Source organism: Tubulanus polymorphus, chromosome 1, assembly GCF_964204645.1.
Source record: "Tubulanus polymorphus chromosome 1, tnTubPoly1.2, whole genome shotgun sequence".
Taxonomy (NCBI): Eukaryota; Metazoa; Nemertea; class Palaeonemertea; order Tubulaniformes; family Tubulanidae; genus Tubulanus; species Tubulanus polymorphus.
The window spans coordinates 16,940,839-16,965,540 of NC_134025.1; the positions used below are offsets into that span (position 1 = coordinate 16,940,839).

The 24,702-nt window shown below is 37.7% G+C and overlaps 2 protein-coding genes across 12 annotated transcripts in view; both read left to right on the plus strand.

The window, feature by feature from the left end:
• Positions 1-24,702, plus strand: part of LOC141915273 (serologically defined colon cancer antigen 8 homolog) — a 214,106-nt gene that overhangs the window by 77,703 nt on the left and 111,701 nt on the right. For 9 of the 11 annotated variants that reach the window (XM_074806744.1, XM_074806743.1, XM_074806741.1 and 6 more), the window contains 3 exons: positions 10,075-10,475; positions 22,726-22,845; positions 23,668-23,769. In XM_074806744.1, coding sequence (XP_074662845.1) covers positions 10,086-10,475; positions 22,726-22,845; positions 23,668-23,769 — 612 coding nt within the window. In that variant the 5' untranslated portion in view covers positions 10,075-10,085. Of the gene's footprint in view, positions 1-10,074; positions 10,476-14,360; positions 14,580-22,725; positions 22,846-23,667; positions 23,770-24,702 lie in introns of those variants that run through there. The other 2 variants (XM_074806749.1, XM_074806751.1) reach the window with 2 other exon arrangements.
• LOC141906549 (uncharacterized) lies at positions 921-2,865 on the plus strand. Its single transcript, XM_074795901.1, has 3 exons — positions 921-1,128; positions 1,839-2,094; positions 2,253-2,865. The coding sequence occupies exons 1-3, from the start codon at positions 921-923 to the stop codon at positions 2,863-2,865; spliced, it is 1,077 nt and encodes a 358-aa protein (XP_074652002.1).

Here is a 24,702-nt window from a genome sequence, read left to right on the forward strand (position 1 = left end):
TTTAGTTGACTGGCTTAGTTTTCTGAGACATTCATTGCTTGCAAAGATAATGATTCGTGACGTGTTGTCGTTGTTATCTTGTAACAGGAACCGTTCTCCTTTTGCTTCGTCATCTTCTCGCTGGGAACCAGTAGTAGCCCAGCGGCCTTCGATGCGTAGTTCATGTAAAGATTGCGGCTTTTTTGGTAGGTTCTTCCGTCTGTGTCTCCTGATGGCTTGCTTGCAGATGTCTTCGTTTGGCAATGATGCCTTGACTTGTTCAGGGACCTGGGCTATTACTTCTGAGTAGATCTGAACTGGCTTTTGAGTGGGATCTCTCAGCAGTCGAATTCATCTTCAATCTGGCTTTAGCTGTGGCTATTTCTGTATCACTACTACCATGGTTGTGTAGCATACTGACAACTGGATCTGTCATTGTGGCTGTGGACATCATGCTTCCTTTACAACTATCGCTCTTCTTCTTTACACATTCCCATCTTATCTTGTTATTACGCTCGTACTGTTTGATGTACAAGAAGCCATCCATACATAACTTGTGGCCTCCTCTTGACGTTTTAATAATTTCTTGCGGCATGTTTGCTGTAAATATTAACTATGATGATGTTTCCCCAAAAATTGGCCTTTTTATACAGTTTCCTATAGCTGATAAGTAACCAAAAGCAATGAATCCACTCACTCACTTATTAACCGCACCTGTTGGTTAATTACTAATGAATCCACTCACTCACTAATAAAGTGTTCTCATTGGTTTTGTTTTAATGCACTATATTAAGCATTTTCGGGTCTTTTTTATTAATGGTACAATGGGGAGCACCGCGCTACAACTGACCAGTAGATGGCGCGCGTGTATTAGTAGCCCATTTTTACTCCGGGGTTAATGGCGCGGATCAATTGAACATTCTTTTATTGAAACTTTAACAATGCCTCGCTACTGTTGTGTTCCTCGTTGTAAATCACGAGTCGGCGGTGTCAAATTTCCAACAGACAAAGCATTGAAGGATAAGTGGATTGTAGCTATTAAAAGGCTAGAATCGGATGATAAGGGGAGTAAATTATGGCAACCGTCAGAAGGCTCAATCGTATGTCATCATCACTTTTTACCAACCGATTACAAGCAAACACTTACAGGTAACAGGTTCTTATGCTGTCTTATTATCATTGTAAATAATATAGGGCTATAGTACTTTGCAACAGCGCCTGGAATTAAGTTATCAGTTTACCGTCACCCGTCCGCATGGTTGGCCGGACCCGCATGAAAATTTTCATTATTTTCCATTTTCTATGTTATAATATCCAGAGAATGAACATATAAAAGCCATTGATAAAACATTTTTAGATCAATATCTTATATGGAAATTGCATTTAGAAGTTTGGATGGCAACGTTTACGTCTTGAAATTTAGGGATTATTATCGGAATGTGACCTCCTTGTCAGCTAACTTATTTTGACAGCTGAGAGCTACCACTAGCGCCATCTATCGAACATAAATTGAAGCTGTTACAAAATTTTACAAAAATTACAGGGATGCACACCCCTCCCCCTAAAACTTTCAAAGTGTCCTTGTTTCTGGCCCCAATTTCTTGTAATACGTTTTTACAAGTACTTTCATAGTAACGTAGAAAAAAGTAACTAAAATAAGTCTAGATAGAGGCCCTGTGGGCTTCACACCGGCTATGAGGTATATTTGCCCTTTTTTCTGCAACCCCCCTTTAAGAAATCCTAGACTGCAAGACTCCCCCCCACAAAATAAATAAATTACTAACTAATTTTGAATTAATTAATTGAATCGCCCAAATTTTCCAAAACAAGTTCACTTAGTCTAATTTTTTATGTTACAGGATCGAGAAAAAAGCTGCGTAATGATGTCGTTCCGAGTATTTTTTCGTTTACACCATCGAGTGAAAACAATCACAAAACCATGGAAAGAAATGAAAGGGCTTCGCGTCGTAGGATAAAATTCGATTTGGAATCAGCAGCAAACCCATATGATATTGCCAATGAAGTCGTAATCAGTTCAAACGATGTTTCTTATTCCGCATCACCAAATCGTGGTGGCCAAGATACCGAAATATTAAATGTTGATGAAAGTGTACAGTGCGTCCTGTTAACAGAACAAATATTTTCCATTGAACGTTTTAAGAACAATGACAGATCTATGAATTTCTATAGTGGATTCAGGAATTATGATCATTTAATAATGTTTTTCCATGTGCTCGGACCTGCTGTGAATGACCTTTGTTCTTTCAATTAAGTGAACTGAATATGTGGCCGCATAGGCAAGAGATAGACAATTTCATGCCAAATGGTTTTAGATATAGCTTTCCTTCTACTCGTGTTATACTCGATGCTACAGAAACACCAATTGAAAAACCATCTAATGTATTTTCCCAAAGTGCAGCATTTAGCACTTATAAACACAAAAATACCCTCAAAACCATGATAGGTATTACCCCAAGGGAGATTGTTAGTTATACGAGTGAAAGCTATGGAGGTTCAGCTAGTGACCGGCAAATAATCGAGCGATCAAAATTGTGTTCTCAATCGACAGCTTTCTTTAAATCTGATGATAGTATAATGGCTGATAGAGGCATCATGGTGCAGGATCTTCTTGCGACCAAAAATATAAAAGTCAACACCCCCACTATGTTAAATGGCAAAAGTCAGCTAGAACCAGAGGAAGTGGTCCATGATAGGAGAGTCGCCAGCAAACGCATTCACGTGGAACGGGTAATAGGTCTCTCGAAAACATTCCAGATACTGAAGAAAGAACTTCCTCTCGGAAAAGTAAATATGGGTTCACGAATCATTTTTGTGTCTTTTATGATTTCAAACTTTCGACCCACCATTGTCAGTAATTATGCATAAATAACTAAACGAGTATATCTGTTTAAAATAAATGTATGTACATTGTATGTACATTGTATTTAAATGATAAAAAAATATAAGAACTTGTATCAACAAACAGTAAGCTGTGATTGAAATAAAATCTATATCGTACAATTAACATGTATTTACAAATTTAATCGTATGAAGATCAATACCAAAAACTATGATCTTTGGAAAATATCTGGTCCCGGTTTTATAGACTGGTATTAACTTTAACCCGGGGGCTAACTCAATTCAATTTCAATTGAGTTAACCCCCGGCCCCAGATGTATATCTCCAGGAATAATCTATACATGTATTAGAATGCATGCATTGTTAAATATTTTGAATAGTACTTCCTATAAAAGATTTCTAATTTTGGAAGCTGAGATAGTTCACAGTATTTTTGATCATAATAAACGCTCTCTACATAAAGTTCCTTATGTGTATAAACAACGAAATAGCACATTTTCCGTTTGCAAATATGCAACTGTCCTTGAATCTGATCATAATAATTATGCGAACGTTTCAGCTTCTTATCTTTAGCACTGAGAAACTTGAAGTATGGCCCCGGTGCAATAAGTTCATTTCTACCGCGATATGGACATTTCACTTCAACAATGGCATCCTCAGACACAAGGCCATCCGGGCTCGCACCCAGGTAATCTATATCTGGCCTCACGTGCAGTCCACAAGGCTGTACTTTAACGGAGAATTCGAAGGTCTTTCCATGGCTAACAGCAGCATTTGTCAAAGGAACATTACTGTGAAGAGATTTACACAATTTGTCTATATTGCGCCTTTTAGTCAGTGAAACAATTTCACCGAAACGAGATGCAGTTAGTCGTAGCTGCCTTTCCTGAAACCATAGACTAGATTCTGCCTGCTTCCTAGTGTTTCTTTCTAGTGAAATTGCTTGAGTTTCATTTAACTGAAAAGACGAAATGAATTATCAGAAATATAGGTAGAATTTGCTGAATTACGATGATGGAGATTTTAACAAAACAACTTACCAGTATAAACAGACTTGGGCCTATGGAAAGTTTGTAGATTTTCTGTACATGATTTTAATATCTCTGGAGCATTATCTGACGAGACGAAATTTGCGAACATTAACATTACAGCAGCTACATGCTTACAGGTCCCATTAGGCCCCTTACCAGAAGGGCACTCGCAATGACTGTTCCTGAATTCACCGGTACTTTGAGAAAGACAAATCTGATACGAATATGATATCTGCAATGAAATATAGAAGTAAACTGATCAACAATGTTTTCAACGACCTTTTAAGAATACATTTTACTGCAGTTTTATGTGAATTTAAAGGAAATGAGAATATCGTCTTATTTTGATGAAAACTGGCCTACCTTCTTTTTCATTGCGGCACCGACTAATCCAGTCAGATAAACAATTCCGCTTTTGATGAGAATACTGCAGGCTTTAACACGATGCGATTCTATTAGCTGCTGGCCCTTCTCAATAGCTTTAATGTCTTTTGTATAGTGGTTGTCCGTTGCCATTCTATACGTGAAATATGCAGTCACTGTGTCAATATTGAATTTTGGCAATAAAATCTTGATCACTTGTAAGTTGTTTGAAACCGCATGTGGGCCATTCAGGAACTGTTGCTTGCGGTAATATTATGGCCGGTCCCCTAAAATCGTTGTTACGGTCGTATGCTTCTAATCTGCAATAAACGTAAAATAATCATGAAATATAAACATATAATGCTAATATTATCATTCAAATCAACTCACGGAAAGTTGATCCAGAGTTGAATTGTTACTTCGAAACCTTGGAGTAAGGCTAAAAATTGATACTTTGTTTCTCCGCTCTGCTGAGCTTAATAGTTGACCCGGTTGGCTGCCTATCTACCTTTTTTTTAATTGTGATAAATTTTACCAGTACAGACTGGGCAGCTATAGAAATGAACTGATTTTATTGCATTTTACAAAAATGACCCGACCACTGCAGAGAAACAAGGTATCATTTTTGTTTAGCCTAATCATTTAATGATTACTCTAAGGCCAGGGTTAACAACATATAGCTACATTTTGTCGTATTTAACTGTGTTGAGGTAAGGCCTATGGAAGTTTAAAGGTATAAGTTTACCGTCACCTCAAAATTTTATTTTATGAGGGTTTTACAATTCAAATAACATATTAAAATTCAATATATATACAGACTATAGACATAGCAGCAGACATATGTCCAATGATTTATGGCAGCATTGGCTGTAAAATCTGGCAACAGCTTCAATTTATGTTCGATATATGGCGCCAGTGGTAGCTCAGCATTCAAAATAAGTAAGGCCTAGTGACAAGGCAGCTACCCGATTATAATCCCAAAATTTCAAGATATAAACATTGCCATCCAAACATCTAAAGGCAATCTTTATATCACACATTGATTTAAAAAACGTTTTATCGATGACTTTCATATGTTTTGTGCATTATGTTCATTTTCCAGATATTAGAACATAAAAACCGAAAAATAATGAAATAATAGGAATTTTCATGTGGGACCGACCATCCACGCGGCTGGGTGACGGTAAACTTATACCCTAATTCCACAGGCCTCACTTTTCATCTCTGACTCTGGATCTATCAAAAACGGGTCTGTTCATATCACTAAAACTTAAGAAATTAACGATGATTTTGCGCGGACTACATGTCCTAACTAAAAAAAACGTAAGACAAGTACAATTCATATCAACCGTATGGAAAAATGATCGTCAATTGAATTACCTCTCAATAAGGTTGACTTTCCTCCCATGCGTTACTGCGCCTCGCCGGCTTAATTCTTGTTTCAGCTTCGGCACTGTCCATGACCCGTATTTCTCTGACATTATTACAATAAAATATGAAATCGAGTGCGGCCGGAAGTCAATACGCAGGGCTACTAATACTCGCGCGCCATCTGGCGGTTAGTAACACGATGCCTCCCATTACAGTGGATTGTCAGAGCAATTCTCTTTTTAATTCAAAACATTCTCAAAACAATTGAGTAAATTAAAAAAAGTTTTGGAACCCTGCATCATTATTGGTTTTATTCAACAACTGTCCTATTTCAGTATGTATAAGGCAACTTATGGATTCATAGAGAAATACTCATTTTAGTTTTAAAAAGAATAACTGCGGTCAACAATGCGTTAATATATTGAATAATTAAATCCTTTGATCTAAGAAACAATGAGGATTAATTAGATTAAAGGTTTTATTAAATAATGCAAATTGCCTTGCCTTGTCAGATTGAGTCAGGTGGAACTTGAATTTAGCTCACATGCTTAGGCAACATTATATTATACTAGAAATTCTGTCAATGTCCATCTATCAAAAATGAATTTTCATAATCAAATCATTCATTTCCAATTATTTCATTAATAATATTAAATTGAACACTTGGAGGGAAAATGTATGTTTTTGGAGGGAAAGTAACAGGAGGGATAATGATTGAGGGATTTTGTGTGAGGGAAAATGGCCGGAGGGAAAATGACAGTGAATCGCGCTAGACAGATGAATAATTGTGAAATATTGATCATCAACATTGAAAACTAATTTGACTCATAGTTTTAGTTGTTTTAGGTCATTGAAAGGATGTATTAAAATTTTGAACATTTGTTTATGCAAAAGGCCCATAATCAATTTTTCGAACATTTCATTCTCGTTAAAAGTCGGTTACCATTAAAAAGTTCACACTGACCAAAATTGAGTCCTTTTTATGTATTTTTTTCTTGTTTAATTCTCAATGAAAATGAATTTTTGCATACTGGTAGCCTACGTGACTGATTTTTTTACTCTACACGTGTTTGGTGAGCCACTGGACCATTGGTCCTTTATTAAAGTCTATCCCAGTGGTTATGATCGCGGTGCATGAAACAGTTCACAGGGGCGTAGCCACCTAAAATTCAATGGTGCGACAATCCGGAGTGCACATCCAAACGAGCGCCGAAGGCGCGATGTCCAGAAGGGGGCCCTCCCCCAAGGAAAATTTTGAACATTAAGACGTCTGAGATGTGTTCTGATGGCTGAGAGCTCATATTTGAAAAATTTTTCTGTAGATAATATAATGCCTCTAAGGTAATCTTTGGTCTAGGGACGGATCCAGATGTTTCACCATCCCAGAGCGGTTTCTGAGTCCTGCTGAACTGGAAGTGCAACTACATCGTAGCACAAAACGGGGGACCTGGGGGCACTCCCCCAGAAAATTTTGATTTTTCAAGGCTCTGAGATGCAATCTTTAAGCATATTCGGGGCTAAAGTCTATCCCCCTTGAAGTTAATTGTTTTCGTTTAGATTCATTTAGACCATTTTCTATACTACTTCCAGAATACTTGCCTGGAATAAAACGTCCATGTTAGTACAAGAGCCTGTCAAAATCACGAACTAGAAAAATAGAAGGGCAAACCTGAGTACCCCTCGATACAAGTGATAGGCTGGATCTGCCCTTGCCCATTTATTGATGAATAATGTCAAACTAATGTTAGCTTATTGTACATCAATACCGGTGCTCTTTCGATTTTCTCGGTTTCCATGTCTCGGCACTTGAGCAGAATTTTTTTGGTCAAATCCCTTATTATGGTCCATTTTTCATGAACAAAAACACCTACAGAATCAATATCAATGAAATATAACCAGAAGAATACCGGTTTGAGTCGCTCTAAAGTAGTATGAAAAAAGTCTTCTGAATTCGGCAACTTTGATACTGTGAGATCAGGTGCATGGTCCAGATGTGATACCGTAAACACTATAAACAAAACTCGCTGGAGTCACTGGGTTGGATGTGGCCTACACCAAAAATCTCAAGTGCATTACCAACGCCTCCGTATTAGCACCGCTGACATCTTCAAAATGTTAGCTTATTGTACATCAATACCGGTGCTCTTTCGATTTTCTCGGTTTCCATGTCTCGGCACTTGAGCAGAATTTTTTTGGTCAAATCCCTTATTATGGTCCATTTTTCATGAACAAAAACACCTACAGAATCAATATCAATGAAATATAACCAGAAGAATACCGGTTTGAGTCGCTCTAAAGTAGTATGAAAAAAGTCTTCTGAATTCGGCAACTTTGATACTGTGAGATCAGGTGCATGGTCCAGATGTGATACCGTAAACACTATAAACAAAACTCGCTGGAGTCACTGGGTTGGATGTGGCCTACACCAAAAATCTCAAGTGCATTACCAACGCCTCCGTATTAGCACCGCTGACATCTTCAAAAGAACTTGATACCCCACCCCACCCCCCCCCAAATAAGCCTACAGAATAACGTTTATTATGACGTTTTGCAAAATGGGTTTTTCAATTATTGGTGCGACATATTTCGCAGTTGTCGCACCGGTGGCTACGCCCCTGGTTCATATCATCGCAGATCTGGAACCCTGTGGTTTCTATGTGCTCAACCCTGCAAGTAACTGAGGTCAGGCAACTACTACATTCAAGAGTGAATAATACTAAAGTTTTCCCATCCTGGTCATTCACTTCACTTTATTCCTCTAGATTTGGTTTTTTCTTGTATATTCTCAAAGAGAATTACTTAAAATGTATTTAAGCATGGAATTTCGTGGATTAATTTCTTATTTTGTGCGCTTTACAAAGCTATACATGCGCAAATAATAACAAATGACTATTTGTGGATTTGATTATTATCTCATGATTCATACGTACGGTGTTGCTATTTTGCTTAAACACCGTCCAAATATAATGTTTCAACTTGAAAATTAGTTCTGACACTTTCTAATGTAAACATTGACTTTGGTATCCTCGGAAAATATTCACTCTTGAATGCAAGAAGACTTCAAAACTAATTTTTCCTTGCTAATTTCTTCATTTTCTTAGTGTAAGCTTCGAAAAGTTTTGCTCTTTATTCACTCTTGCCTGTTACTATAGTAACAAGCAGCTGGGGTCCAGGGAGTCAGGGATGCTCATGGTGAGTTTGACCACTTACAGCTGTCAGTATCAATTAAATTGTTGTTGATACTGGCTCTTTGAGAGTGGAAATGACACGATCATAACCACTGGCATAGACTTTGGCTATCAAAGAAAATATGAAATTTACATTAAAATATCTACATGATTATTGAAATGAATCAGACATTTGCATTAAAGGCCTGTCAGTCAGGATTATGCGTGATAGGCCTAGGCTATATTGCAATTTGATATAGATATACCGATAATAAATATTATTATTTGACAAAATGAATTTTAATAGAGAATAGTAGAAAATCAGAATGACCTGGCTCGAAACATCTAAAATTTGAAATATATTCATATCATAATGACATCAATCAGTTGAGAAACATAAACCAAGCAACAGTAATAATACTCTAACAATGATAACTTAATAATAATCCATTTTTGTTTTGACCTTGATTTCAACAATATTTCATATATCATTCAATTTTGCTTTTGGAAAATCTCGGAAGCCGGACTGTCCCATCATGTGTCTCTATTTTTGCCTATCACAAGCCTCAATTCATCTCATAAAACCTAGCATGTATATCGACACTGGGATTGGAGACAACGAGTTGGCAGGCAATTTTACGGCGCATTAGAGGAACTGGCTGAATACAATCAGTTGCTTGAATTTGTCGATGTGAGCGAGCTTACGACCGGTTGTGAGCGAGCTTACGACAGGTTAGTGTCCAACTATCTCCAGTTCCAGCTAGTTGCCCGTGTTTTACTTTTGAGCAACTAGTTGTTCTCAGTTACTGTCATATCCGTCGATAATCTACCCTGTATCTAGAAGGGGTTCTATAGTATGTATAGAAGCATTAAAACCCTGAACCCGGTTCCACAGTTGTGAATGAGAGTTAACTCTGAGTTTAACTCAGAACTGTGGAACTGGGTCCTCGGGCGGGGGTCCCTTTTGCCAGCTCCTTGTCTGTGCTATGGATGAAAACGTGATTGTACTTAGTTGATTATAGGTATTGACTCTTGAGTGTATTTGACAAATATAATTCACAGAATGCATCATTTGCCATCTAATGAAAAGCTTACAGGCTGGCCAGGAAGCCCCATGGGGCTCTTGCAAGACTTTCATACCAATTTTTAAAGCGTTTTAGATTTGAAAATTTGGGACCAGGGCCTACTGGAAAATTCTGAAAATACTTATGAATTTGGACATGTGTTCAGCATAAGTTAAAATCATGGCTGGCAGCTCTGCCTTTTTTGGTTTTGCCTAAAATCTTGTTTGATCATTATTTCAGCTGAAAAAAAAATGAATGCATTGAAAGAGGGTTTAAGTCGCCCCATGGTAAAACATAGTCTAGAACCACAAAGCCCCTTTCGTTTAGGGCAACATCATCGATCATGGTCAGATCATGGGCTTAATACTGCAAATGACTATTCCTACCGATCTGCTGTACATAAACTGCGACACATGCTCAAGAATGCCGAAGAGAAAGATCAAGATGTAGTAATGTCTGGAAGTGTGCAATTCTCACCACCACGAGTTTCCCAGTTTCCCGTGATGTTTGATCAAAAACAACCTGCACAGTTATTTTCTCACACCAAACAGCACGTTCCTAGCATTGAAGAGGTTCTTCCTGTGGTGCATAAGCAAACTCATTACATTCAACAATTGGAATCTGAAAATTTGTATTATCAGGTAGGTAAAATAATAATGATAATGATAATGATAATTAAAGGTATTTAAAGTGCCCCTATCCTCTGCAATTAAGTGATCAGTTGACACCTTGCTAGTGGAATAGGATATTATTGAGCAGCTGCCCGTGAAAACCGATAAGTCTTAAGACTTTGCTTGAAAACTGCAATGCTGCTTAATGCTCTTATATAACGTGGAATATTATTCCACAGGCGTGGGGCAGCTCTTGAGAAAGTACCGTCTCCAAGTGAGGCCAGCCTACTACTGGGTTTTAGTAAGTTGTCCGCAGATCGAAAGGTATGCATTGGGGTGTACAGGGTAACAAGGTATGGTGGAGCGAAACCATTGATACATTTATATGCGAGTAATAGGATTTTAAACTATTCGATCAGGAACTGTAACTCTGAGACGTGGTGCTCTCTCGCCGTGGTATTCAGAACTAATATACTGTGTTACAAAGAAAGAAGAGATCAACAGCTTTCATTTGCTACCCGTTTGCAGATGTCGAGGCTTCTAAATGCTAAAATGATTTTTAGCATTGACGTCATGCCAATGCTAGTAAAATGGATCGAAAATAGTAGTACGAAAAAATAGCGCCGACTTTTCTCATTTTCATTGTAACTTGTCACTCCGTTCACGTAAAACATTAGAGACAGCTGAAAATTACTAAAAAATATGTTTCAATTATTCCCCACAACATAGCGTCGCCAGATTTCTGATTGAATGGTCCAAAAAGTTACTGAATTGAATTCTGCTGACAACTTTGGTACAGTCAACCTCGGATAATCCGTATTACTAGGGACTGAGCTATTTAGTACGGGTTAAGTGTTATACGGATAACAGATAGTTGGTAATTGATATGAATTAACTATAACCTGTATAAACTATGATTTAAGTGCACAATCCGTACAATAGCCGGTTTACGTAGTTATCTCTCAAACCGTGGACGACTGCTACAGTAGAACCACGTTCTCACGAACCGTTGGGGAGGATTAAATGTTCATAGTATCCGATGGTTCATTAGATATCATTTATACATGAAAAAGAAAACACCCCCTGGTGTGATGAAACATCAGTAGAGTAGGACTATTTGAAGCCGTCGTGTGTCTACAGTAGTACAGATAACTCACAGGCCATGTACTTGAGGGCGATTCATCAAAGGACTTTTGCTGATTGACAGATAATAGCGTGTACTGAATATTTAGTGAAGCTTGAGACTATGACATTGATGGATTAACTTCAGTGTTTTCTGGAGTTTCTCACATTTCCTACTGACAACATTAACCTCATAAGATTGCTGATGTTTATACTTTTTATTCACTTCAACTGTATGATCCTGACAGCTGATACAGATTACACATTAGGCTTTACATATGAATTGGACAACGGGACCGCGCATTTGTCTACGGAATAAGGGGAAATTACGGATTATGGAGTATGAATTAGACACAGAATTTTATAGGGAATAACGTTACTGAAAAACGGGACCAATTTATTTATAGAGAATAAGCACTTATACGGTTTAACTGGAGATGGATTAACTGAGGTTGACTGTAGTGATGATGATGAAATGCCTGTTGTTCCTGAAAAAAAAAAACGAAAATGTACATCACAAAAAAACAAACGGATGCATGAGAAAGAAGTGAACTTGCCTCCACCCTTCCAGTGAAAAATCAAAAACCGTTTGACATGATTTCATGAAAGTGTTATGGTATGTGCATGTATGGTGGTATGGTGGGGAACTCTTTTGGGGAATCTTTGATTCAAGATGGCCGAATTATGACCTATTTTTAACACGTGTACGTGATAACAAAAAAATCGTTTGAGAAAATTTCATGAAATTTATATTAGATGTGTATGATAGTATGATGTAAAACCTTATTGTTTTGGGGACTTCTCCGATTCAAGATGGCCGACACCATCTACTTTTGACACAGGAACTTTCCGTATACACGATAACTCGAAAACCGTTTGGGATAAATTAATGACAATATGGTATGTGTATGATAATATGAAAAGGAAATGTCTTGTTCTCGGAACTTCTCCAATTCAAGATGGCTGACTTATGACCTACTTTCAAAATGGCATGTTTTGAACATATTATTGTTACGCTGTCTTCTGTACTTATTGTAGATGCTCCATCTGTTTCTTCACTGCCCTGGGATTTTGTGATTAAAGCTGTGTGTATGAGCATGCATTTTGACACAACTATGTTTATTTTCTACTTGGGTCAATAGCACAGAAATCAGGAAGTTGTGTGCGTGAACCGAGCATAGCAAACTCTGGTGCATGTGGCAAATGACTTGACTGCCATATATTGCCAACAGTGATGTGTACGCAACTTCATTAGCCCCACAATTCATTCCACATCCCAATGGTCCCACATCTGATTAGTTCAACGTCTAAATGGTCCCTCGATTTTTTCATTTGACTTATTGCGCCCGAGATATAAAGATCCGTGGATCTCTTGTATGATGATTATCGCCAGATACACTTTTCATCGGAGGATGCAGATGCTGAGTAACTTAAATTAAACAGAGATTTACAAAATCTGAGAGGTTGTCAGCTTATAAAACTTTATTTTGATATAAGTCACTGACCCTGCCTGCGGTGAAAGTTTATCGCTCATCACAATTTGATAATATGTATCAATCCTATGTGCAGCATCTTGCCTAACCTATGGACTAATCCCTCTTCCATATTCTATGGTGTAGAATTAGATGTTTATGTGATGTAAACTGATTTTAAATGAAGAACTTAACCATTGGGATTAAGAACAGAATAGAGATTATGCATTGTATGGTGATTTTTATCCCGTAGCAGTTTTGTAATTTGAGTGAATATCATGAGATACTGACTTGGGGTCGCTTCATTTAAATGTTTCATACCCTATAACCTATTGGCTTACTCTCTAAAATGAAGTGTTTGAATAAGAGGTAAATGTGTGGATTTGAAGCTTTGAAAATTTCATGTAGATTGCATTGATAGTTAAAATTTTATAGTGTCTCAAATCCATGTACATTTACCGGCCTTGAATATAGATAAAAGGACACCATATAAAGAAGTTTCTTTATATTTTTAAGGTGTTTCGTTAGAGTCTATTTTGTAAAACAAAGTGTTATTGTTGTAGCTTAAGTTTAAAGCTAACAGATGCTTCAAATTTGAACTTGATATGTTGAGTAGTTTTTCAATTATGGACAAAAGACTGGAGATGACATTCAGCAACTCGGAAATATCCACAAAATCTTGAAATTTGACTGTTTTGCCATGTTTCTGATCAATTTTTTTAGAAAAGTATTGATGCTACTGCCCTAGAAAAAATAGACATGCAGTATGGGATACTATTTGCAGGTTTTATGCATTGGTTTGACTGAGAAGCTGCAAAAAATTTTTGAGTTGCTGAATATGTATTTTCAGCCAATTTCACTTGGAACTGGTTGAAATTGGACAACTTTTTCCATTTTTTGAGGAGGGATAATTTTTTCTTAATAACAGACCTGCAACTTCTGCTACATTTTCTGTGATATATGTCATGATGTCTCCACATTTTGGATTATTGAGCCATTTACCTTTATTTCCCTTCATATGAGGGACCTCCAAAAATGGGATTTTGGCACTTTTCCAAAAAAGGGGCTCGGGCGTCAAAACTAAAAAAAAAGGCCATATCGCGAAAAGTTTAGAGCTGATTTTCAAAAAGGAAGCACTTTTGAGCTTGTTTTTGAAAGCTCTTTCAGAGAGAAATGGTTGAAAATGATTCTTGGGTTGTTGAAGAAAATCATCACAATACCTAATATATGGGAGGTGTGGACCATGCAGACCAACTGAGATCATACTACAATGTTTGGAGATCTGGCCATCGCTGGTGGAAATACTTGTTCTGGGGTCTATTGAACCAGGCCCTGATAAATACATACATTCTTTGGGAGATCAATACACGACCACATACAAACAATAAACGGAAGTGGTCTCAAAACATTCAAAATGGGCATAATCCATTCCTTTGTTGCCATGTTCACCTCAAGAAAAGTCCCAGCGTTGAATGTACCGGACGATGTGCGTGATGTCGAGGTTGTTAATCTACGCAATTTGCCCCAGGGCCACTCTCAGGTGAGATTTGTTGGACGGAATCGTGTGTGTGTTTGTTGTAGAAGAGATGGCAGGTTTACTGCTGTGGGTAGAGGTATTGAAACTGTCTATGGTTGTTCTGGCTTTGTGGTTTGGACATGTGTCGTGAGCTGTGTTTCCATATTTGGCATCAATAATCTCCTGACCGTGCTACTGATTGCCTTTCAATGCAGATCAACTGATTTGAAGACTAGTTTACATGTTAAGTTTAGAGTTGGTGTATTCAAATTGTTTATAGTTTTTAGTGTTATTTCCAAACACATCTGCCTGTGAAACAGGGAATTTTGGTTTACTATGTAAATGTGTCAACTTTTATTGTTCGAAAGGTCAAAAGGTCAAAATTTGTTGGCCCTTCTCGGTTCGCTTCACTCAAATACATTTATTTTACGTAAACACACATTTTGTGCTGTCTTTGTTTTTTGGAATTTAAACTTTATTCTCCTGTTGTCTCTACATTTCATAGAAATAGCAAATATCATGGAATTTGGCGATATGAACAGATCTCATCAAGGGGTCAAATGGTCACTTTTCTGTAGTCCACTTGGTCAAATTTTGCTTTATATCAAACTCTAATATGTTTGAGACTATATAACTGTAACTTCCTACATAGATATTGAAAATAGAAATGCTTGCCACAGTCCGTATTTTGGACATGCCCTTTCAGCAGGTCAGTATGAATTTTGGGAGGTCAAAAGGTCACGATTTTGTTGGCCTACCTCATCGAATCTTATGTCATATGCAAGCCCTGTTCGTGTAATACTTGTAATACATGAAATCTGACAGGTAATCCAGTATTTTCATTCATAGAAGGAGAACTAAAAATCAGGTTTTTTCCTTCAATTTTCTGAGGAGTTATTGACACTACATAGTGAAATTCTTGAGTGCTAATGGGTTAACCCTATAACTGCCGCTCCCGAGATAGTTGGGAGCGTAATTTCACCCCAAACTGCCGCTCCCGAAATAGTCGGGAGCTGAATGAATATCACTAGGAAGTGTCTGCACCTGGCAGATATTGATAGAACTATATCAGTAGTACAGACACAAACTTAACTTCAAGGTCGTAGAGTTTTAATGGAAAAATTTTACGCTTTTACTTAAAATTTACGCTTAGAAAATGACTTGATGTGTAATAACAAGGGTGCTTATTGTCTTATAGATAATGCTAGATCAACAAAGTGACTAAGGTTGGACCAATTCGTTGATATTTTTTATCAGAATGGTAACATATATGGACATTTGAGTGATGAAGCGTGAGATGAGAATTCATGATTTGGTGTTGAGGATAGTAGTTCGGATTTTGGCGAGGGTGATGATTTTGACAGTAACCATGGCAACGCTAAAAATAATTTGGATGATCATGATTATAACAGTGATGGAATTCGGCCAGCTGGTCATTATTTTTGTGGTAACATTCCCTTGTGTCTGTAGTGACTGTGAACTACAAGGACGAACAGCGAACAGCGACGAGACATACGACCCAACCCGAATCCAACGAATACGTACAGCGAACGAAACCAGCGACGAACTCAAGAGACAACAAGGCAGTGTCTACAGTTACATGGTTTGGTACCGTCTAACATTTATTGTGTTCAAAGATTACAGGAAAACGATCGGAGTAATGCATTTCGATGATTGGTCGAGAGACGTCAGTACTTCATGGTTCATGGCGAGTACACTTCAATGACTTTGTATTCCAGATAATCTGCTCGTCGTGACACTCCGGCCAGGAAAATAGGTTCTATAATTAAACTAACTACAACATTCAGAAAAGACAATATTTTTTGACAATTTTGTCCTTTGCCTCTAACGCGGCTTTACGTGTAGATGGAATTCGATCAGGAATTTCCTTTGTAGTAACAACAGAAGGTTTCAATACATTGCTTTCAATTTCCAAAGGAAATAATTTCGAAATCGGTCTATTTGTAACACCGTTCGCGGTTTTAACTGTTGCCGATCTTACGAGACCATCAGTGCTCTTATGTAAGTGTTCAATGATACCTAGTTTCCATTTAAGTCTCGGTACATTATCATCATGTATAATTACAACTGAACCCGGTTTGGCTATTTCTCTGTTATCTCCTGTTACTCTATGAAACTCCCGGAGATTTACCAAGTACTCCTTTTGCCAACGTAGCCAAAAGGAATCAATGAGTTTATTAATATAAGAATAACGTTTTGCTAAAGTATCTGAACCGGGAGAAAACGTTGTATCACCTTCGAGATTATCAATAGGACACAGTTTAGAAAGAGCGGTTATACGCCTCACCAGCATCAAATGAGATGACGTTAGAGTGTCGTTTTCTTCTGGTTCAGAAGAAACATAAAGCAACGGACGGTCGTTCAGACACGACTCAATTTCGCACGCTACAGTGTATAATTCAGTATCTGATACCAACGACCTACCTAAGACTTTCTTCAAACAGGATTTCATGAGACCTATCATACGCTCCCAGAAGCCCCCGTGCCAAGGGGCCCGTTTCGTGATGAATTTCCAGTCGACGTTCCGTTGTGAAAAATGTCTGTGGATCTTCGAATCTTCGAAAATTTGCTTTAACTCCGAGTTAGCACCAATGAACGTAGAAGCGTTATCTGAAACGAGCATCCTTGGCACGGAGCGTCGGGCAACATATCTCCTAAAAGCATAGAGAAAGTCTTCAGTAGTATTACTATTTACAATTTCTATATGTACACCGCGCGAAACAGCGCACGTAAACAAACATATGTAGCGTTTCATACCGCCTCTTACAACTAGAGGATCACAATAGTCTACCCCAACGTAACTAAATGCAGGTAATTCGTCAACTCTATACGATGGCAACGCTGGTGGATCAGGTTTTTTGAATGGCTTTGCTTGTAGTCGACGACAAGGTACGCAACGTCGTACTTGCGATTTCACAAATTGTCGAATTTGTGGGATCCAAAATTTCTCTCTAATTTTGGCAACCGTCGTAGAAATACCAAAATGAAACACATCAAAATGAGCGTTGCGCACAATTAAATCGGCCAATCGAGAGTTCTTTGGAATCAAAATAGGAAACTTTGTTTCGTCGGGCAGGGACGTATTTTGTAACCGACCTTTTCAGCGGATGACGCCGTCACTGTCGAGAAACAACTGTAGTTGGTCAATCAATGGAATTCGGTTCCCCGATCTACCTGACAAAAAATCTAATACACCAGAGTAATGACTACTTTGAAAATGTTTCACCCATATAAGCTGAGCGTCTGTAATCTCGGAAGCACTAAGTGGACCTTTAGTACGCTCAGTACTTGAAGATTTCATGTTACTTACAAATCGACGCACTAACGCTGTAATTCTCAGTAATCTATACAAAAGAGCAAATGAATCAATGTTAATAACTTCAACAACTGAAAACGTATTGTTTCCGAGTATATTATCACAATTATTTATCTCAACATTACCGACAATCACAGCGGATCTTTCAACGAGAAGTTCAACTGGTCTACGAGACGCATTTACTAACCAATCAGGCCCGTGTAACCACAAATCACATTTCAAAACTTCTGACATATTGCCTCTCGTTAGCAAATCTGCTGGATTTGATGCTGATTGACAATAATGCCAATTTTCAACGGGTAACGTATTTCTTATTTCTTCGACTCGATTCGAAACAAATGTGGATAATTTCTTGGCCGTGTTTAGCCAACCAAGCACTATTTGACTGTCGCACCAGGCAAATATTTTCATTGGGCGATCAATAACCCTAGACATAGAGTTCAATACATGAGTAACCAATCGTGCGCCAATCAATGCACCCATTAGTTCGAGTTTAGGAACAGTGATTTCTTTGACTGGTGCCACCCTAGCTTTGGCTATTACTATAGACGATTCGTCTTTAAGGTAAACCACTGCGCCATAGGCTAAAGTACTACTATCGCAGAATACGTGTAACTCTATCGGGTAATCTGTGATATATGAATTCATAATCCGAGAGAATTTAGTATTCAAACATTCGTGTATGTCATTTACGATACAATGCCATGTTTTACATAGTTCTTGAGACAATGGATCATCCCAGTCATAATTTTGTTTCCAGATTGACTGCAAAAGGATTCTAGATCGAATGGTGACTGGCAAAAGTAAACCAAGTGGATTGTGGATAGAAGCAGCCTTTTGTAGGATGATACGTTTTGTCAATTGGGAATCACTAGACATGTCTTTGGTAACAAATGACATGAAATCACCCTCAATATGCCAGTACAGCCCGAAAACTTTAACTACGGACGATTTCTCCAAAATTTCTTGTTTTGCAGCAGACTTCCGGAGCTCTGGGGAATTAGACGACCAACATCGTAAGTTAAAGTTAACTTCGGAGAAACAATTACGTGAATCATGGAGAAATTTGACGGCTTCAAATTCAGAACGAACGCTAGTGACCACATTGTCTACATAAATGTCTCTCAGAAGCTGCTGTGACAAAGGAGAATCAATATTCCGTAGATGGAAAATAATGGAACTATTCAACAAAAATGGAGAGCACGTAGCTCCAAACAAGACGCGCTTGAATCTTAACACGATAAACTCACTCTCGGGATCATTAGGATTAACCAACCAAAAAATCTAGTAGCATCGCGACACGACGGTTTAATAGATAACTGCAGGAAAGCCTTTTCAATGTCTGCAGTAATACCGAACTTAAAAATCCGAAAACGTATCATAATTGAGCAAAGATCATTCAATAACGGAGGTCCACTCTAAGCAATCGTTTAAAGAAACTGATGACTTCGATTCTCGACAACTACAATCGAAAACTATCCGAATAGGCGTGGTTGACGATTGTCTGAAAATTGGATGGTGCGGTATATAGTGCTCGTGACTATCTACAATGGAAGGATCAGTTACAATCTCAATGAAATCTTGTGCTAATTGATCTCGAATGATTTGGCTATAACTGTCTAATAAACCTGGCGTCTTAGCTAAACGTCTAACCATGGAACGAGTCCTAGCTTTGCGAGGTTATAATTAGTTGGCAAAGTGTCGTGAATTCTTTTCCACGGCAAATCAACCATATATCGACCATCAACTAATTGAATGGATGAATTACAAAACTCATCTAGAAACGAAGTATCACGCCTTGTTGGAGACTCAATACCAATAGTCTCTAATGACCAAAAACGCTTAAGATCTGCGATATCAGGCTCAACTATAATAGAAAGAGTATGAACATTACAATTTGCCGTGTTACGATCGTTAAACTGACCGCCGATGAGATACCCTAATTTAGATGGAACAGCAACCGGACCACTTTCAGATTTAACAAATTCATTATCAACAACAAAGCGATAATAATTATCGGAACCTATGAGTAACGATATGTCAAACGAATCCACTAAATAACTAGGTGGGTGAGCGAGTTTAAGGGTTTTGAATTCAGCTAAACAAGAAACAGAATCAGTAGAAATTCGTAGTGTTCTGGTTATCTCCGGTACAACGATAGCATCTAACGAAACAATTGAGTCATCATACTCGCAAACGACATCTACGCGAACAACATTGACTCTTCTGAAACCGGTACTTCTACCCCCAAAACCGCTTAAGTCTATAGACTCAGTTCTATGGGTATCTACCCCTAGCTCGTCGGCTAATTTTGAGGTTATAAAACTACGGTGCGACCCGTCGTCTAACAACAAATGACCACTGACGCGATTTCCGTTGGCCTGTACAGGTGCTATAGCAGTTTTCAGATAAACCGTTGATGGATAAGAAACTATATGATCATCAATAACTGAATGTTGACAAACCTCTGATCCCGAATGATTATCAACGATGTGATTTGATTCTAAATTTGAATCAGAAACTGCATTTGACCCAGAAACTGTACAAGATACGTGCTGCGTAACGGCGTCCGTAAGAGACCTATCTACAATAGAATTAATATTCAAACGACTTGGAAAATTAGCCCCGTGTAAGCTGGTATGATGGCGCTTACGACAAGATCTACAGGTTGACCTTGAAGGACATGTATACATGGTATGCTGACCCATACAATTGAAACATAATTTGTTCTTCAATACGTAATCTAAACGTGACTGTGCTGTGGTGAGAACGTCGCTCTCAACCGGAAAATGCCTATCTGAACTACAATAACGACATTTGAATTTACGAACAGTGGAGGAATTTCCATTCGCATGGTGACCAGCATTTTTCCGGTTTTGATGTACATGGAGTGTTGTCATTGTACCAAACGATGACGATCCCGGTGACGTGTCGCAAACTTCTAATATGTTTATCTCAGTCAATATAGCGGAACGGAGATCTTCCAGATTCAACTCAATGTTACCGCGCGCTCGTGCAATGTTCCGTTTTATATCTGCCGGCAATTTATTCAATAGAATTGGTACCAGAAGCGTGCCATATGAATCCGTTGATGTTTTTAAAGAGTCTAAACTGCGAATATGCATTTCAATCTTATCATAGAATTGGCGCAAAGATTTCAAATTGTAATTTGGAGAATTCAATTCAATAAGTTGATTCAAATTCGCTTCCGTTATTTTATGCGCCTGTCCGAAACGGTTTTCAAGCAGTTCTTTCGCCTTTTCATAGTTAATACTGGTCAATGGCAAACCTTCAATAGTTTGTTTCGCCTCATTTACCAGGTGACATTTCAAGTGACTGAATTTTTCTACAGGACTTAAGTTTCTTTGCTCGTCAACCGTGGACTTAAATAGATCCCAAAAAGAACACCACTCGAGCAAATCTCCTGCAAATTTCGGTAACTGTAATTTCGGCAAAGATACACGCTTACTGTTCGTAACTGAATTTTTGTCCGCAACATTGGCAGACAACTGATTAAAAGCTAGTTCCAGAATGTTAATTTCAGTAAGACGCTCACACAGATATTCATCTCCCGTGACGATAAATTCACTCAAATCTTTTCCTCTTAATTCGCACGCGCTTATCAAGTCCTTTTCTATTTCTTCTAATTTCGAAAATTTATGTCTTAGAGTGAAAACGGTAGACATACCTTGAGCCGCGTCTTTTCCTTTCAAATGGTCATCACATTTATTTTTCCATCGCGTGAATTGACCACGTTGCACCTTCCGTAGTTCCTTCAAGCCTTCAAAGTCTGCCATATCGTGAAATTCTGGTTCCTTCCCTCTTCAAATTCTGACAAATGTATCCGGCTCGAGGGACCAAAATGTAGTGACTGTGAACTACAAGGACGAACAGCGAACAGCGACGAGACATACGACCCAATCCGAATCCAACGAGATCGAGAGACGTCAGTACTTCATGGTTCATGGCGAGTACACTTCAATGACTTTGTATTCCAGATAATCTGCTCGTCGTGACAGTGTCCTTATCCTTGTTTCAAAAAATGGCATGCTAAAAAGAATATGACTGAAAATTGAATGTGTGTTCAAAATCCGAGAATTTTGGTATCAGTGAAGTGACCATATTCTGGCATAAAAAAAGCAATGAAAACTGAATTACCATAGTTATCAATATGAAATAAACTTTATTGGGTAGCAATCATTACATATAAGTGTATTAGATTGAAAATAATCATATATTTGCTTACTGTAACATGATATATGAGTTTGAAATTTCATTTTTCGATTGGAATGGAGTTCGGCGGCCATCTTGATGACGTCATTGGTTGACCTAGTTTATACTGCATCACTTTTTTTGATGTGATTTGATAGCTTAATACATTTACTTTCTAACCATATATAGTTTGCATGAGTTAAATTCAGAAGTAAAAGCCATGGAGCTAATTGAATATATTGTATGTAATACCTACAAAAACCACTAATTATAAGTGGCAGGAGAGGGTTAATTGATTATTGGATCTTTATCGTAACACAATTATGAATGGGATTAACTTGACAAATACTAATAGCGCTAAATATTGGTTCCTTATAAAAATTTCTGATTACATATACAAGCTGTATTAGGCAAGTGAACACTGTGGCGCTAGCAGTCGGTTCTCAGGAATGATTTAATATGGCAAGTGAATACTGTGAAGCGAGTAGTCAGTACTTAACTTACTTTTCTGATTACATATAGAATCTGTATTAAGCATTTCAAGCCACTTTCCAAGTGGGTGTGGTGTTCCTGGAACCCTAACTTAAAGTGCATTGTTTCGATTCATGGTTGTTATTGCAGGAAGAAATGAAAGAACTCAAAATGAAATTAAAACAGGTGACTAACGAGAATAATGGATTGTTGAAAGAACTGAAACATAATGCTGTATACGAAATAATTCATGATTCCAAGGAAGCTCCTGTAAGTTTTTGTGCTTAGTTTCTCTTTAGAACTTTTAAAACATTCAATGCAGTAATAAAAGCTCTAACCCTATTGAATTTCATTGGAATCTGTTGCTTATTTATCAATATAGTTATTTATTTGTTGTTGGAACTACATTTCGTTTCGGAAGAACACATACCCTTTTACGTATATTCATGCTTCACACGTGCCTGACACATACTCGCTGCTCTGTGGTGTATTGATCCGTGCATGTATATGAAAAGCGCGTCTCGCGTCTGGCCTAGTTAAAGTTTTCTTTCAATTTACAAAAAATAAAATGCCTTCGTACATAGTGTATAGAAATTGTCACACCATGAACGTGTCTATTTGAGTCAATGGGGAAAACCCATTACCATGTATATTCATGATGAATCGGCATGCTGTTGTTTGTGATGCAGATCCATTCAATAGACATATGTTCATGAAAACTTCTGGATGCAATCAAGGGGGACATCTTAGGCTTTTTTGATTACTTGGGGCACAGATTCTCTGAAATTCTGCCAAAAACTTATAGGTATGCGGTAGGATAGGTATGCGTTTCCATTCATAATTTGAAAAAGGACATTTTTTTTCTTGATATTTTCCGTCCTTATTTTCAATCTAATTGTCTTTAAAAGTCAGTCTTCTCCCATCATTTGAATTCAATTCAATAGTTTTCACTATTTTTCATTTGTTCTGCTTATAATCTTTAATCTAGACAACCAATGTTTAATTTTGATGCTGATTAAACATACTGATTAAACATGTAAATTTAGGAAAGTCCACATTAAGAATTTTGTTTCTTTTTACTTATTTCTTTAGACAAATAATTCATTTTTGGACAATGAGGAATTCAGACAAGTTCTGGTCTCCCCGACTTTTACTGAAAAACAAGCCACTATGTCCAGATGGAAAAGAGAACTGGTAAATCTACTTTTTAAGCCCACTTGGGACTTAAGTCTTAGCGGGCTATTGCTTTTACTTTGCTTGCACTTTACATTGCGTGCACTTTTCATCTATCGTCTGTCTTCGTGTTCGTTTGTCCGTAGACCGAAATCCATTTATTTTGGGAACAAAGATATTGTTTGTTGAAATTTATAGCTCCGCTGTGACCGTAGTCTGTCTGTTTGTTTGTTCGTGTGTCTATTAACTTTTTTAGCCCGAAGGTCAGCGTAGCTAATGGGTTAGGGGGTGAGCCGTTGTCGTCCGTTCGTTCGTTCAACTTTTTCTTCAAATCGCTACTAGTCCTACAGTTTTAATCAGATCAATTCCAAATTTCACTAAACGATTCACTACAATTGACACAAACAAAAAAAATACAATAGATCTCAGTACTGAACATTTCTAAATAATCCTCTAAATACGAAAAAGAGTACAGATTTACACTCACCGAGTTTATGGACATTATGTTAATTCAAGCATAAACAGCTGAAGATCAGAAGATCTGACCAGGACAGCGCACACATGACGAGTATCTGTGAATAATGCCCATTTATATGAAATTTTGTAAAGTATATAAGCTGCGATTAATATTCACAGCGATCGATTAAGCATAGCACAGTGAGCAGGCCATGTTAAATCTACTATTAATGAAAATCTAAATCTATGTATACATACTGAGTAGTGATAAGTGAATGAAAAAGATAAGTCCTAACCTCATGATTAAAACACAGATTAACAAGTACAATCAAAAATACATCGGTAATCAAATTGCGCATAACACGTCACTCAAACTACTGCCATATATTCACACACATCACTCAGACTACTGCCGTGTGATTTGCCTCTACTCACTATTACTAGCCATGAGAAAAACGTGCCTCGACGCGTGTGGCCTAGTTTGAATGTAATATTTTT

What these genes read in the sequence shown, in the direction of transcription:
- LOC141906549 (XM_074795901.1), top strand. Translation starts at nt 921, where the DNA reads ATGCCTCGCTACTGTTGTGTTCCTCGTTGTAAATCACGAGTCGGCGGT. An exon ending in TTACAAGCAAACACTTACAG is followed by an intron (nt 1,129 to 1,838) that starts GTAACAGGTTCT and finishes TTTATGTTACAG; the next exon opens with GATCGAGAAAAAAGCTGCGT. An exon ending in AATGTTGATGAAAGTGTACA is followed by an intron (nt 2,095 to 2,252) that starts GTGCGTCCTGTT and finishes CTTTCAATTAAG; the next exon opens with TGAACTGAATATGTGGCCGC.